General features: G+C 56.3%; 1 protein-coding gene across 15 annotated transcripts in view; it reads left to right on the top strand.

The window, feature by feature from the left end:
* ARHGEF10L (Rho guanine nucleotide exchange factor 10 like) overlaps nucleotides 1-16,294 on the top strand; it is a 175,491-nt gene that overhangs the window by 135,002 nt on the left and 24,195 nt on the right. For all 15 annotated transcript variants that reach the window (XM_082402678.1, XM_082402683.1, XM_082402680.1 and 12 more), the window contains one exon: nucleotides 16,075-16,249. In XM_082402678.1, the coding sequence (XP_082258804.1) occupies nucleotides 16,075-16,249 (175 nt within the window). The remainder of the gene's footprint in view (nucleotides 1-16,074; nucleotides 16,250-16,294) is intronic.

Genomic DNA, 16,294 nt, shown 5'->3' with positions numbered 1-16,294 from the left:
CTGCTTGGGAAAGAGGAAGCCGGCCCACCTCTGTGCCAGGGCTCTGGCTGGCTGCTGCTAATGATCGCCGGACCCGGCCGGCAGCTCCACGCTCGGCTTGGTGGCCAGACGACCCGAGGAGCGGCCTGTAGACTGGGCTGCTGTCCAGGCAGCTGTGGTCCTGAAGGGGTGCCGAGGGCTCAGCACACGTCCTGCAGCGGCAGCGTGCCTCAGCTCAGACGAGGGGCATTGCTTAGTGGCAGCGACGTGCTAGACTCTCCCCCAGGGCTGATACCCCCTGTGGGGACTGGAGTGCCTCAGAGCTGCCTAGGGCTCCATGCCAGGGGCCCAGGAGTGTCCTGTCAGCCGAAGTGTGGTCGCGTGGCTCTGGCCCAAATGCAGAGGCATTGAGTGTTCATCCAGGGATTGTGTCAACTCTAAGGATCTTGCCCTTGTTTCTCCCACCCCCCAGGAAGTAATAATAACCAACATATATTGAGTGTGTAGTGCGGACCAGGCATGAGGTTAAGTGCTCTACATGTATTAGCTCATTTAATCCTCAAACCACCCTGTGAGATGGGTACTATTATTATTTCACTTTACAGATGAGGAAATAAGAGTCCCAGAGAGGTTAAGTGACTTGCCCAAAGTTACACAGCCAGAAGGAGGCAGAGTTGGGATCTGAACTCAGGCCTCCGACTGAGTTCTGAACTGAGGCATCTTTTTTTTTTTTTAATACATTTTATTTATTTAGGCTGTGTTGGGTCTTCGTCGCTGCACGCAGGCTTTCTCTAGTTGCGGTGAGGGGGGGCTACTCTTCGTTGCAGTGCACGGGCTTCTCATCGCAGTGGCTTCTCTCGTTGTGGAGCACGGGCTCTAGGCACGCGGGCTTTAGTAGTTGTGGCACGCGGGCTCAGTAGTTGTGGCTCACAGACTCAGTTGCTCCACAGCATGTGGGATCTTCCGGACCAGGGATTGAACCCGTGTCCCCTGCATTGGCAGACGGATTCTCAACCACTGCACCACCAGGGAAGCCCCTGAACTGAGGCATCTTAACCGCCGTGTTGGCTGCCTGGGTGGGCAGAGGCTCGGTCCCCTTTGAGCTGCATTGTCCCCCTGCAGTTTCTGTCCTGTCCTATGTAACTCTTGCGCAGTGTTATTGTTTAAGTGCCTGCTTTTTCTACCAACACATCTTCTGGGCCAAGGATTGCACCCTGTTCATTTCCCCATGTCCGTCTGGCTCACGTAGCTCACGTAGCAGGTACTCTAAGTAAATAGTAAATAGTCACGGTGGACAGATGGAAGGTGTCCTGACTTGCAGGCCTTTTGTGCAGGGGGTTGAGGGGGGTGGGCACAAGTGAGACCTGCTCTTAGCTCTTCAGGAGCTCGGAGTCCAGTATGGGGAGCAGACCCAGGATGGTCAGTGCCAGCCAAGTGGGAGGAAACCTGTGGGGTGGGTCCTGGGGGGCAGCGCGAGGGGTTCCAGACATGGGGAGGAGGGACAGGACAGGAGAGGTTCTCGGAGGTCAGGACCCCTGAGCTGGGCGGGGCAGGTGAGTCAGCTGTGATGCTGAAGGGGGAGAGGAGACGGGGAGGCTGCCCTGAGCAGAGAGGGCACCGAGAGCCAGGCCCGAGCAGAGCCAGCCCCGTGCTGTGTGGGATGGGGGTGGGCAGCTCCCCGGCAGGAGCCTCTGAGCTGCCGCCTCCATTAGGCCCACTTGGCCTCTGCCGGCAGCCCCTGACCTTGCTGAGCCCGTCCTGCGGAGCCGGTGCCGCATTCTGTCTCTGGGCTTGATGCTTGCCCACCAACTGTTTATTCAGCTCCTTGATCCCAGCAGAGGCAGCACCGAGGCCTGTTAAATAATAATGTAGCTCACCACGGCCTGTGTCAACACCGCATCGTCCATGTTCATTATCTGGATCGCCACCTTCAAAGTCTAATCCAGTTGTCTGGAGTTCATTTTAACCGATCGCTGGAGGGGAAGTCGGCTGTGGGATGACCTGCTGCATCTTAATTTAAAAAAAAATGAGTTAGAGACAGGCCGACAGGAGGCCTTCGGCTTGTGGGGTGCGCTCTGCCTGGTCGGCCTGGTCAGGGCACCGGGGCAAGGCTGCTCCCCAACACGGCGTGTGCTGGGATCTCCGTCACCCCGGCTCAGGGGAGGGTGGCAGTAGCGACAGGGAGGGGCGCTGGAGAAGGGGCTGGGCTGCGAGTGTGCTTTATGCGACTGGGTCCTCGCGTCGCTGCGGGGGTCAGCTGGGCCCATTGTGCAGATGGGGATGCCGACTAGAAAGCAGGCCCTTGACTTGTGGTCTGTGACCTCTGCTCCCCAGCCACGCTGGCCCCTCCATTGGCCTCTGGACATGCCAGGCTTCCTCCCACCACTAGGCCTTTGCCTCTGCTGTTCCCCTGCCTGGAGCAGGGACACTGGGCCCACAGAATGTCCCTCGGGCGGCTCCTTCTCATCCCCCAGTCTCGGCTCAGCTGGCACATCCTCAGTGGGGCCTGCCCTGGCGGCTCCATCAGAGTCACCTCCACCCCCAGTCACGGTCTTGACACGTCGGTGGCCTTACCGACCTCAGAGTGTTGGTCACTGTCTGAAATTGTCTCCAGGACTGTTGTTGTCCCTCTGCACCCACCCGGCCGTAAACAGATGAAAACGGGGCCTGGTCTGTTTTGTTCACCAGCGCATCCCAGGGCCGGGCGCTGTACCAGCTTCTCAGCCAGTGCTGGTGGGAGCATGCAGGGACCCCCTCCTCTGTTGGGTGGGTTGAGAGCGGGGCTGGCTGCTGCCTTACATGTTTGAAAATCTGGGCGGGAGGAGGTTTGGGGCACTGGTGCCAGATGGAGAAGTGCCTTGGAGGAAGCAGGCCAGGAGGCTACACCAGAACAGAGGCGGGAAGGAATCTGGGGAAAGGGCTGGTCAGAGGGTCTTGAGGCTGGGAGGTGGGTCCTGCTCGATAGCAGCCATCACCGCTGGGCAGAGGGACTCGGCAGGTGGGACAGATGCGGGTAGGACGGCTGTGTCACACGAGGGCCCAGGTCCCACCTCTGACTTGCCCCTGCGCCAGCCTTGAGGCATTTCCAAGGCAACCCCCTTTCTTCCCAGAACCTCCTGGGTGTGATTGCAGAAACACAGGCCTGGGGCCAAGGCTCCCCCAGCCCTGACTGGGAAGTGCCGGAACACAGGGCAAGATACGTCCTGTTTGGGCCGTGGGCCTGGCTCCCACTCCACAGGGCTGTTGTGAGGGTTAATTGGGGCAGCTGTTTCTCACTGGGCCCCGGCGCCCCACCCTGGAGAAGCCTGTCTGGCCCCTCATCCATGTGCACTGGGTCACAGCACCGGCACTGGGCCCTTCTCCTCCACAGCACTTGCCACGACTATCAGATTCGCCAGATCGAGGCCCTGTAGGGCAGGACCGCGCCTGGTGGGCTCCCACCACATCCCTGGTGCCGAGACCAGGCTGATGTATCGTGGGTGCTCAGTGAAGGGTTGTGGAGACAGAGGACGTTTCCATCAGGGAAGTGGGCTCCATCTGTGGTGGATCTAAGTGTGCAAGGGGCATGTGACCAGGGCGGGCCGAAGAGCTGACCAGCTCCGGAGCTCGGTGCTGAGCATGGAAGGTGCTTCCCCAAGCGCGTGCTGTCAATAGTCCGCCTTGTAGGGGTTCCAGCATCGTCTGCCCCGACTGCTCCGCCCCCTGCCACCACCCCGGCGCCTGGGTGCTGGCTTCTGATACCGGAACTCATGCTTTTTGTCATTAAGCACGCCAGAGAATAAACTTCTCTGGTTTCCTGGACACCACCAGACCCCAGATTTCCCCCTGCCCGTCCCTACGTACACCCGCCCTCCACAGCCTTAATTTTCACATTTAGTGCCCAAACTTAGTTTGCATGTATTAGCTGTTGTAAATCTATCATAACAGTGTGACGCGGCATGAATAATGCATCACTGGGCTGTATTAGTTTTCTGTCTCCTATCTTATTTATGACACGAAACAGGTGGGAATTTGCAAAAGCGAAATCCAGGCGCAGGGATTCTTGGGTAATGGTATGCAAATTGGTGTGAGCGTGGAAAGATGCACCAAGTCCTCGGGTGTCCAGGGAGCCTCCAAGGCCCAGAGCCCTGGTGTTCAGGTCACCCAAGCTTGCGGATCAGGAATCATGATACTCCACGGAGTCATCTCGGTTCAGCAGTTTTCTCTTAATTTTTTTCAGTGTGTGTGTCATTGTTATTGTTGTCATCCTGCTTTTCTTTCTTTAATTAAAAGTTGGCAGGTGAAACTCGAGAAATCGATTTTCTAAAGGTTGTGGAGACTTCCCAGGAGGAAAGTAACAAGTTCCAAAGGAGTGCAAGTGTTTTCTAGTAGCGTGAAGAATTGAGGTTAGATGTTCAGAAGGACTTCCTTTCAGGAAGCTTATGAAGGATAGAATGTGGGGGGTGGATTTGGGGATCCCGTGGAGCTCCCTTCCCGGGGGGGGGCACCGATGGGTCAGAAGTGGTCCAGGGCCGTGGTTGCCGCCTCTGTTCTGGGGTCTGGGGGTTGTGGGGACATATCTCAAGGGACGTCCTGTGGGACTTGGGTGGCTAAGGGGCTGGGCTCCAGGCTTCCTCTGTCCTCACCAAGAAGAGCTCAGGGCTTTCTTGTCTCTGACGTTTGGTTTCCCCCCCTTCCTGGAAGATTGAGGTTGATGAAAGGATTTCACGGTTAAAGAAAAAATTGTTGAAGCTGTTGGCTCAGGGAACAGGTTCTGTGAAACCGTGGAGGAGAAAAGGGAGACGGTAGAGGGAAGGCAGATGAGAGGGGACGTTGGAGAGAGAACAGACTGGGACTGGAGATGGGGCAGGGGCAGACGATGGCGCTGGGGGTAGGGTATGGGGAGTGGGCAGTCCTCTGTCTTCTGAGCCCCTGTCCCCCAGCATCTCTGGCTGTCAGTCTGTCCTCCCCTCCACGTAACTCTTCCGTGTCCACTCCCCTCCACCATGGTTACTCTCCCCTCTGAGCCTGCTGCAGGATTAGGGATGGGGACGCCATAGGAGCAGTTGTCCAATCCCCTGGGATTTGGCAAAGACACAGAGAGCCACGGACGGACCCACGGAATGCCAGGCCTTGGGCTGGGCCTTAATACAGTGGCGGCTGGGAGCGCCGGCGGGAGGGGTCACACCGGGAGAGGTTTAGGCCAGTGCCCGGTGCTTAGGGTGCACGTGGTGGTTATGTCATGGCCTTCGCAAGCCTGGCCACTGGGCTGGGGGAGGGTCTGCCCGGTGGGAACCTCGAGACGCATTGCCGGCTGCCCCTGCTGTGGTCTGAGCGGACTCGGCTGATGGTCAGTGTGGGCTCGGGAGCCAGGTTGGTTGGTTTCGACCCCCAGCTCCACCACCTACTGCCTCAGTTTCCCCACCTATAAAATGGGGATAATTACAGAACCTACCTTAGGACTAAGAAGCGTGATGTACGTAAAACTCCCAGGGCTCTGCCTGGTGAGGAGTCAGCACGGCGGGCAGGTGTCAGCCGCTGTTTTATGGTGACTGCAGGACCTGCTCAGGATCCCAGGGACCCCCCAGTAGGTGATGGAGCCCAGATCTCAGGGTGCTTCTGACTCCAGTGCCTGTCCTCACGAGCACATGTGCACATGAGTGCACGTGGGTGCATGCACGTGACAGAGAGGGAAATAGGTCGAGTATATTAATGTCATATAGGTCCTTTTCTGTGATCTGAGAGTGCTGACAGCACCCTGCTGGGACCTGAGGGCCTGGGTCAAGCCTGGAATCAATCCCCCCTCTCCGTTATCCCCTGGCCCCATCCCCAGCTCCCACCCGCTCTGGACAGTCACCCTGATCTCTCACATGGCTGCCGCAGCTCCCCAGCGTCTTGGGGGTGGATCTGCGCCTGGTCCGAGAGGTGGCCCTCCCCCGAGCCTTTCACTCATGCCCTGAGCGGGAGGGCAGGGAAGACGCCTTGGCCGAGCCTGCTCACCTCTGCTGCTGAGCCCAAGGGGAATCTGGAGTCCAGACCGTCACGAGGGGGGGAGGCCCCCCTCTGGTTAAGCAGGTGCCACAGGTGCTGAGCAGATGCCGTGTGAAGGGGTGGGGGCCATGGAGGGCTGGGCGGGTGCCTGGAATTGCACCACGCAGGCTCGCTCGGGCAGGGCCGGCAGGTGTAATGCCATGTGCCCCTTGGAGCTGGAAAGCAATGCTGAGCCACCACGGGGGTTCTTTCCAGAACAAAGCTCCCTCACACCTGACCCTGCTTCAGCCTGACCACCCAGGCTGCCTCTTCCCTGGCTCTTCCGGCCCCCAGCTCCGGGGTCGCACTGGCTGGGGCTCCAGTCCCTGTGCAGGGCCCTGGGCTCCAGCAGCGGCCCCCACCCCCATGGACCTGCCGCTCTGGTGTGGGTGTGGTGAGGGGGTCACGGGGCTGACAGAGACCCCCCCCCCCCATGAGTTAACGCTTATCGAGACTCACCCAGAGGCTGGTCCAAGCTCTTTGTGAGTAGCGACCCGTATAACCTTCACAACAGTTTTATGCTGGTGGTCACCTCATTACCCCCCCTTTTAAAGTTGAGGAAACCGAGGCAGGAAGTGGTGGAACTGGGACCCAGACCCTGATGGTCTGGTCCTGAGCCCATGGCCTCAATACTTCTCGAAAGCAGGAGGTAGGTGACAAGATGACCTCAGGCCACAGTGATGTCACACCGAAGGTGAGCCAGGCAGCCGAGCTCAGCCCCACTACTTCCAGGACAGGCCACTCCCCTTCTGAGTCTCGGTTTCCTCATCTGACCAGAGGCTCAGTGGTCCCACCAAATCTCGGGGCCAGCGGGGGCTCCGAGGGTTGAGTTGAGCTGCGGTGAGCGCAGCCCAGATGCACACATGTGCCGAGCTACACGTCCTCGGCTCTCTGCTTGGGGCTTCACCGGGGTCCCTGTGGTGCTGGAAGGGGACAGGCACCAGGCAGACCCCGGTGCAGCCCGGCACTTGCTAGTCCAGAGCAAGGCTGGAGCAGACCCACAGCCAGGGTGCTCGGTGGCCCCAGGTGGCCGGCAGCCCGGCTCCCTCCTCAGGTGTGTGCGCTGCGTCTGCTGGCTTGTATAACTGAAGAAAAGGAAATTAAATAGGACTAATGAGGAGAATATCTATAGCCCACACTTTGAGATGTTTTTTAGCCAGATGCACAGGCGGATGTCAGTTTGGTTTAGTTTTTTTTGGTTGATTGGTTGGTTTTCTTTTCCACTGTAGTTTATTACAGGACATTGAAGTTTTGTTTTTAAAGACAAAACGTTGGTGTGGCCACAGCAGGACAACCGTCCCTGCAGTGGCACTTTCTGTGGGCCTTGCTCTGGGTGTGGTGGGTGGCAAGGAGGGTCTGTGCCCACCTCCTTATATGCCTAGTGATAAAGAAGCTTCAGTGCAGGAATTTTTAACTTGGCGGGGGTGGGGGGTGCGGCAAGAGTGGTTTACAGACTCTTTTGAGATGTTGGCAAAAACTATTGATCATCTTTCTAGAAAAATGCACCAAACACACCAAATTTTGCACAATCAATTCCAAAATGGGTTGTTGAAGACAAGTTTGGGACTGGCTATCACTCTTAGGGCAGAGACATTGTCCTTCCCTCTGTCCCTTCTAGGTTCCCGGGGTGGCCCTGAGCCAGGAGAGCCCAGCACCCAATGAAGTCTCTTGCTAGACAAGAATGGCCTCGCCCCCACTTTACAGATGAGTAAACCGAAACCCAGAGGTGTTAACTGACTTGCTGGTAAGAGGTAGAGGTGGATGCCACATCTTAAGCCTCCCCACTGGCACACGATCCCCTGGCCTTGACCAGGTCCGATTCTGAAGGCAGAGTATTAAGCTTTGGACGGAGCCCCACAAAGGTGTCTGTCCATGGCTCAGAGGTCAGATGTAGGCTTTGGAGTCCCATTAGGGTGACAAACTGTCCCGTTTCGCCCAGACAAGGAGTTGGACTTCCAGTGCTACGACTGGTGTCTCTCTGGGCAAACTGGGACGAGTGGGTCACTCTAAGCTGGAATCCTGGCTTTCTCCCCATTTTCCAAGCACAGTGACTTTGTGAATGGCACTCAGCCTCTCAATTTGTTTTCTCAGCTGTAAAGTGTTGGTGAGAATAAGATAGATAAGGGAAGGGAGTTGTGTCCTAATTGTCTTTAAAAGACTGCCTCTGCCTTCCCAGTGCAGCGGCTTGGAGTATGACCTCTGGGTCTCAATCCTCAGCCTGTCCCCTGGCTGGCGGAGTGACCCCTCACCGCTTTCTCGAAGCTTCGGCATCCTGCCTGTTAGGTGAGGATGGAAGGGTGGTGTCCTCATCCCAGGTTGCAGGGGTACTAAGCGGAGCCAGAGCTGGCGAGGTGCTGGTGAGTGCTCCGTGGATGGTCTCTGGGTCCATGACCAGGCCTCCCAGGCCAGCTCGTTGTGGTGACCGAGCAGCGAGTAGGAGGCAAGAGCCCCTTCACGCCCACACCCTGCTGGGGAGCTTGGCATGAAGGTGTCGGGGGCAAGCCTGGAGCTTGGAGTCCACAGGTCAGGCCCACACCCCAACTCTGCCCCTGTCTGGCGGATCACCTGGGCTCATCGTGTCCCCTTCTGGGCTCTTGCCCTCTTCTTTCGTGAAGGCCTCTGGGAAGATGAAATACCAGGCATGGCGTGGCCTGGCACACAGTAGGTGCCCAGCGAGCCTGGCACACAGTAGGTGCCCAGCGAGCAGTAGCCTCCTGCCATTTCCTCGGCAGCCCCTGGCCCCTGAAGGCCCCAGCGTCCCTTCCCGGCTCCTTGGCGTTATCGCAGCTCTAATGACTTTGAGTGCTGAGCTGCTCACGCCAGGAATTTATGGAAACCAGACCCAGAAGCATCACCTGGAGGCACATAAATATTGTAGGACTGAGGCTGGGCTGTGTCAGCACTACTTGGGGTGGGATTACTCACCTGAGACCCTCTGAGCAGATGTCTGCCGCAGGGCTGCCGTGAGGCTGCTGGGAGAGGGCGAAGGGGACGGGGCTCTGTGGGCGGCTGCAGGACGCTGGCTTGTCCCCGCTCCCCTGACCCGCTCCTGCCCACAGCCGCGTGCGTGGGGCGCTCACGGTGTGCTGGCCCCGTCCCATGAACCGCCCAGCACCCCATAAGGCAGGTTCTCCTTGTATCTCTGTTGGCAGATGCGAGAGGAGACCCATTGACCCTGCCAGAGATGAGCTGGGAGCCAGGAGTCAGGCCCGGGCCCTCCCCTCCAGCGACCAACCTTTTTTTTTGAAAAATAAGTTTACTCCCCTGACTCCCAACTTTTTAATTTAAAATATTTCAAACTACAGGAGGTTGAAAGAATAGTACAACGAACGCACGAATTGTCTTCACCTAGTAAACCAACTGTTAACATTTTACCATAATTTTCTTCCCATATTATACATATACACACACACTTTTTGGGGCTAAATCACTTAAAAGCTAGTTGCAGACATCATCGCCCTTCATACATAAATACTTCAGCTGGGCTCCCTTATATAACCTCAGTAGCATTATCGTGCCCATCAATCTACCGACCATAGGCCCGTTTTCCCAGTTGTCTTCAAAATATAGCTACTCCCCATCGCCACCTCCGGCATCCAGCTGGGAACACACGTTGCATTTGGTTGTCATGTTTCTTTTGTCTCCTTTTAATCTAGAATAATTCCTATCCTTTTTTTTTTTTTTTTTTATCTCCATGATAGTGACTTTTTTGAGAGATCCAAGCCAGTGTCTTCTCATAGGTCCCACCAGCTGGAATTGCCCCATTGTTTCCTCCTGATGAGATTGGAGTATTTGGCCAGATTCGGTGTAGGAAGCCGTGCCTTCCTATCGCATCCCTGGGGAGGCGGGAAATGCAGGCTGGTCCCATCCTTCATCACTTGCTTAAGGTGGGGTCTGCCAGGTCTCCCCATCATAAAGGTACCAGTTTCCCTTTGTAATTACTGCGGGGGATTCTTGGAAAATGGGAGAATATCCTGTTCCTCAGTGAATTTTCACTACAAACTTTATTTGAAGAGGTGTTTCCTCCCCCGCACTTAACCCTCCTCATTTATTACTACTGCAAATTCATAGTGTATTTTAAAAATCCAGTGCGCTATCATCCAGGACCATTGTTATTACTTTTGATGCTCAAATTGTCTCATATTTGCACACCAGGAGCCCCTTTGTGCTGGGTCCTGGGTCCTGTGGACACTTCCTCATCATTCTTTGAGCACTTCCTTGCTTGTCTGCCTCTAGAGAAGCTCTAGGCTCATCTGGTACTTCCCCTGCCCTAATCAGCCATTTCTCCAGGGTTCGCTTTTGTGGGGAATGGTGTTTAGAAATCAAGAAGTGGTGTGCTCACTGCTGCCGGGGTGTCATTGCTTCCAGACACTTACAGTGGACAGAGCCAGGAGAAAAATCTCAAGTTCATACTGATACCTCTAATTCAAGTCCAAGGTCATAGAGCTCTACCCTAACTTCTCACTCTACACTTGACTCTTGCTGTTTACCCTGATTCCCAATAATAACATCAGTGTACTTCAGTCACACTGTGTAGTTTCAGAATCACTGTGCCTGTTCCATTACCATCACCAAGCTTACTAAGTTCAGGATTTTTTGTGGATCTTTTTGTCCTTAAACAAGGACCAAGGTTGTGTAGTCAGAGTGCTGAGTTCCCAACCTACTTGAATGGATTCTTTTCTATGTGGGTGTGACCATGTTCCAATAAAACTAGATTCCCCAAAACAGGCGGCAGGCTGGTGTAGCCTGAGGGCCATTGTGTGCACACCTCTTGTCCAGAATATCATCCTAACAGAGCAGCTCCTGGTGCAAGGTAAGCAGCCAGTAAATAGCCGTGCCTGGACCATAGCGGCCGAGTGGGCAGGAAGTATCAGGCCTTCTGGGGCTCAGAGGAGGGGCATGACTGGGCTGGTTGTGCAGGGGGGCAGGGGGCCTTCTTCAGGGACAGGGGGTAGAGGCCTCTTAGATGGTAAGGTGGTCCCCCCACTCCTGGGCCCCCCAGGCTGGCCAGGGATTAGAGGAGAGGTCCAGAGGTGAGAATGGGGAGCCATGGCCTGGAATTGGGGTGCCAGGTGGGCAGTGTTTCACCTGGTCCTGGTTGGGAGGAGAGCAGAGCTTGATAAGCTGATAGCCTCCCCGGCTCTGGGCAAGCAAACACCCCATGTTTGGAAGACAAAATGAGATGCATGCTTGTCAGCTCCGAACCCAGTGGCAGCAAGGGCTGGGCCTCACTGCCGCCTGCTCCCACCCAGGGGTGCTGTGCTCAGCTCCCTTCGCCCTCCTGGGGGACCCACGATGCCAGGGTGCCACCTACCCCTGCCCTGCGTGCCCAGAAGGCCCAGCCTCTGTGCCCCAGACCCGGCTTCCCCCAACAGGCTCCTGGTGCGGGGAGGGGTCCTGGCAGCCCAGGAATAACTGAGGGTGAGGGGCGGAGGCTGGAGCTGCCCTGTTCACACCTATCCTTGCCCTCACCCCCACTCGCCTTACCATTGGACTTGGCAGCTTTGCATAGGCCTTGGGCAAAGCCCTTTGGGCCTGGAGACAGACTTGTTATGCCTCTGGAGGAATGAGCCTGGATGTCCACTGCTGACTTCTCTTGTAATTAGATTCTGACGGCAGCACACCGGGCTGACTGGCTGCAGATTCAGGTGCAGCTTTCCGTGGGCCCAGGTCTCTCGGTTACAGTGCGGTTTGGCTTTTTCGGAGGCAGGAGATGCTTCTGACCTTCCTTCGGGAGCCGGGCAGGAGTCTCGCTACACGTGTGTGAACATGCACACACCTTCCTGTTGGTATCTATGTGTTTGTGCATTCACGTGCAAGTACGTGCGTGCCGGTTTTTGGAAAAGTCTGCAGACGAAGCACGTTGGGTGCCCCTTCCATCCCGCTGCCCCATCCGTTCAGCCATCTGCTTGTCGACGGCGGGCATTGCGGGACTGCGGACCCGGCCTCAGGGTCTCATCTGTGATGGGGGTTGGTGGTTCCTCGGCTGGACTCTCCCAGCAAGGCCCCCTTTGGGGGAGTGTCCTGTTGTAACCATGGGCTTGGCCTGGGTCTGAGCCTTTAGGAAAGCTGAATGCAGGCTGGTGCAGGAAGATAACCACCCCTCAACCCCGACAGCGGTTTCTTTCCTTGAAGCAGAGCTCCTCTCCGGAAAGGAGCTGCCAGCCAGCACTGCCGGGGCTGTGGGCTGTAGATTGCGGAGCAAAAGGCCAGAGACTTGGACGTTCCCGCCCTTGCCCTGCGCTGCACGGACTGAGCCCGGCTTTGTGGAGGCTGTGAGGGGGCCGGGCCTCTCCCCACATCCCAGGGCTCCCTGGCTGAGCCTCCAGCTCCTGGGCCTTCACCGGGGCACGGGAGGGGTGCCAAGGAAGGAGGAACAGAGACACCCCCCCCAGGAGACCTGAGTCTGAGCCCCCAGTCTGAGGGAGGAAATCGCTCCCTGCCCTCTGAGTGTGCCCGGCCTGATACGCGACCCCCTCCTCGCCCCTGGAGCGCCCACTTTGGTGGAGATGAGGCACTCCTGTCCCAGAGGGAGCTGCAGCTTCTGCTCGAGGGGCCCCCCATCAGGGGTGAGCTGCGCGCTGGGACCCTGCCTCCCAAGAGCAGCCTGGGGCCCTTCCTCTGGGACCCTCCACTTTCCTGTCTCCCCAGCCCGTCCGTCAGGCCACCCCACCTGGGCCGCAGAGCTCAGCCTTCAGGGACTGGCTCAGAAAAAGCCATTTCATCAGCCATCTCACAGCCTTGCCCTCCGCGGTGCCCCGTGTTCTTTTTTTTTTTTAATTTATTTGTTTTTGGCTGCGTTGGGTCTTTGTTGCTGTGAGCGGGCTTTCTCTAGTTGCAGTGAGCGGGGGCTACTCTTCGTTGCGCGGGCTTATTGCGGTGGCTTCTCTTGTTGTGGAGCACAGGCTCTAGGCGCACGGACTTCAGTAGTTGTGGCTCGCGGGCTCTAGAGCACAGGCTCAGTAGTTGTGGTGCGCGGGCTTAGTTGCTCCGCGGCATGTGGGGTCTTCCCAGACCAAGGCTCGAACCCGTGTCCCCTGCATTGGCAGGCGGATTCTTAACCACTGGGCCACCAGGGAAGCCCGGGACCCGTGTTCTGATCGGGAGTGAGCACTGAGTTCATTGGCTTGGCTCCCCCTTGGCTCCCCATGGAGACCCCCCTGCCCCAGCTTCTTTATCTCGGTGGGAAACCTCCGGTGATTTGAACCGGGATGGAGTTGGGGCTGAGCCAGGGCTGGTGTGACAGCGGCAAAAGAAACCGAGTCCTTTTATTGCCACTTCTCACTGGCTAAGCCCACGCAAGGCCCAGAATTCCAGCCCGCTGCCACACAGCCCTCGAACTGAACTTCTTTCAAAGGTAAACCTGAACTTGTCACTTACCAGGCTCAGCCCCCTCCCGCACTTGAATACAATCTAAACTCTTCGCCGTGGACTTCAGGGCTGCCGGGTGTGATCTGGCCCCTGACCGCCTCTCCCACCTCTGTCTTGCCACCGTGCTCCCCAACACTGACCACCTTTCTGTTTCTCAAACACGGCAAGTTCATTCCTGCCCCGGGGCTCTTGCACTTGCTGTACCCTTTGCCTGACATGCTCTCCCCTCCCCCATCCCACATCCCAGAGCCGATTCCTTCACATTTTTATTGTCTCTGACAAATACTACCTCCCAGAGAGACTTTCTCTGGTCACCCAATCTTAATGGCACCCAGTATTTTTACTATTGGGAGTAATTTTTATTTGTTTTAACTGTGTGGGCCCCTTGTTTATCTTGTTCATCACTATATTCCCAGCACCTAGACCCACGCCAGGCATATCGTAGGGGCTCGAGAACATCTGTTGGGTGAATGAGGCCGTATTAGGAACTGGGTTTGTGCTAAGCTCTCCCTCACCCAGGAGTCCCTATAACTCTCATGACAACCTCCACCTACAAATGGGGAGACTGAGGCCCAGACCTGGGAAGTTATTGAGGAAATGAGGTTTAACGGCAGGCCTGATTCCACACTGATGTTCTGGCCAACACCTCTTGCTGTCCTGGGCTTCCACCCAAGATCTGCTCTTTATAGAAAAAAAAAAAAGGAAAACCAGACAACTGGAAAGGAGGAAAATCAGCAGGTACGGCCCTGGAATAATACTCAGTGTGCAGGTTTCACCTCTCCTGCCCCTTCCCCTCCCCCAGTTTTGAATGTGCCCTTTTGCTTTGTTTCTTTTTGCAATTACTGCTATAACATTCACATTCTTCTACGTTCATCACACAGTCTCTGTAAACATGACGTTGAATAGATGTAGGACAGTCCACTGGGTAGATGCACCAGAGTTACCTGACTGTCCCCAGTGCTTGGACCTCTAGCCTGGTGCACTGGGGTTGTCGATGTTTAAGTAACAACTCAATGTCAAGGCTGGAATTCAAGCATCCATCCATTCGCTCTTTGACCAGATTTCACTGTGCGCTGGGCCCTATGCTGAACAGGGAGGATGTCGACGGGCCTGAGGCTCAGTGTCTGTCCTTGGAGTTCATGGACCGGTGTGGGAGGCAGCGGAGCAGGGCCAGAGTGGAGTAGATGTCGTCAGGCTGGAATGTGGCAGGCAGAGGAAGTGGCTGGTGCACGGGTGGCTGGAGTGGGCTTCATGGTTGAAGATGGTGAAAAGCTTTTCCCAGGAGGGCAGGGGGTGGTGCACGTTGCAGACAGGCCATCTTGAGGGCAGAGGGTGGTGCACGTTGCAGACAGGCCATCTCGAGGGCAGAGGGTGGTGCACGTTGCAGACAGGCCATCTCGAGGGCAGGGGGTGGTGCACGTTGCAGACAGGCCATCTCGAGGGCAGGGGGTGGTGCACGTTGCAGACAGGCCATCTCGAGGGCAGAGGGTGGTGCACGTTGCAGACAGGCCATCTCGAGGGCACAGGCGTGGCCACATAGGGCATTCTGAGCATCCCGCAGGCCCGGGCTCTGGCTGGCCTGGAGCGTAGGGAGCCTGCCAGGAAAGGCGGGAGTTGGGGCAGAGCTGAGGCCTGGAATGCCCAGCTAAGGAACTTAGACTTTCTCCGGCAGTAGATGGGAAACCTGATGTTTATCTCCTCTCTTTGTAAGAGGTTTTTTTTTTTTGTTTTTTGTTTTTGGTAATTAATTAATTTATTTTTGGCTGTGTTGGGTCTTCGTTGCTGCACACGGGCTTTCTCTAATTGCGGTGAGTGGGGGCCACTCTTCGTTGCTGTGCGCAGGCTTCTCATTGTGGTGGCTTCTCTTGTTGCGGAGCACGGGCTCTAGGTGCACGGGCGTTAGTAGTTGTGGCACGCAGGCTCAGTAGTTGCGGTGCATGGGCTTAGTTGCTCCACGGCATGTGGGTCTTCCTGGACCAGGGCTCAAACCCGTGTCCCCTGCATTGGCAGGCAGATTCTTAACCACTGTGTCACCAGGGAAGCCCTTTTTCATTAAAGATCAAAATTTCATTTAAAACTGTAAAAAAAAATCAAATAGCATGGAAGGGTTTATCTGGAAAAGCCCTTCCTACTCCCTGTCTCCAGTCCTGCTTCCTGGAAGAAAATACTTTCACTTGTTCTGTTTTTAATCCACCGGGCACTTTTCTTGTGACTCAATTGTGTGCTTCACTGTTTCTGGATTTATCAGTTTTTGGACATTATGTCTTGCCACCCTGCAGTGAAGACGAGGGTTTGGCTCACACCACCCACCTGCCTTCCCTGATAGTTCTGTTCTGTTGGTGCCTTCATACCTTTAGATAATATACGTAAGCTGTCACTTCCTCTTCTGTAGACTTGCAGCTCTGTCTTTCCCTGGCATCAGTGTCATGGTAGACCCTGGTGTGCGCTTGTCTTTCATTGCTCCACGTTCGGTGCTGTCACGTGGGTAGCTTGAGATGGGCCGTGTTAGAAGTATTTACACCACGGGAATCAGCAGACACAACACACCAGGATTCCCCCCGCCAGTTGTTAAAATGTTTACCGACACAGCGCTGCCGGGCTTCTGAGGTTTCTTCCCTCTGACTTGGGTTCAGGCAGAGGCCGGGTTAGCTTGGCTCCCAGAGGCTTGGCTGGCCGGCCCCGCCCAGCTCTGACAGCCCTCCCTCTGTGCCGCAGCAAAGCTTCGAGGCACACCAGGACGCGGCCGTGAGTGTGACACACATGGTGAAGGCGGGCAGCGGCGTCTGGATGGCCTTCTCCTCCGGCTCCTCCATCCGCCTCTTTCACACGGAGACGCTGGAGCATCTGCAGGAGATCAACATCGCCACCAGGACCACCTTCCTGCTGCCAGGTGAGGCTGCCGCTGGGCCATCGTGCCCTGCTGTCCTGGGGCTGT

Source organism: Balaenoptera borealis, assembly GCF_965194805.1.
Source record: "Balaenoptera borealis genome assembly, chromosome: 1".
NCBI classification, from domain to species: domain Eukaryota; kingdom Metazoa; phylum Chordata; class Mammalia; order Artiodactyla; family Balaenopteridae; genus Balaenoptera; species Balaenoptera borealis.
Note: the sequence above shows the minus strand (reverse complement) of the source record. Positions and strands in the feature narration are given on the sequence as shown.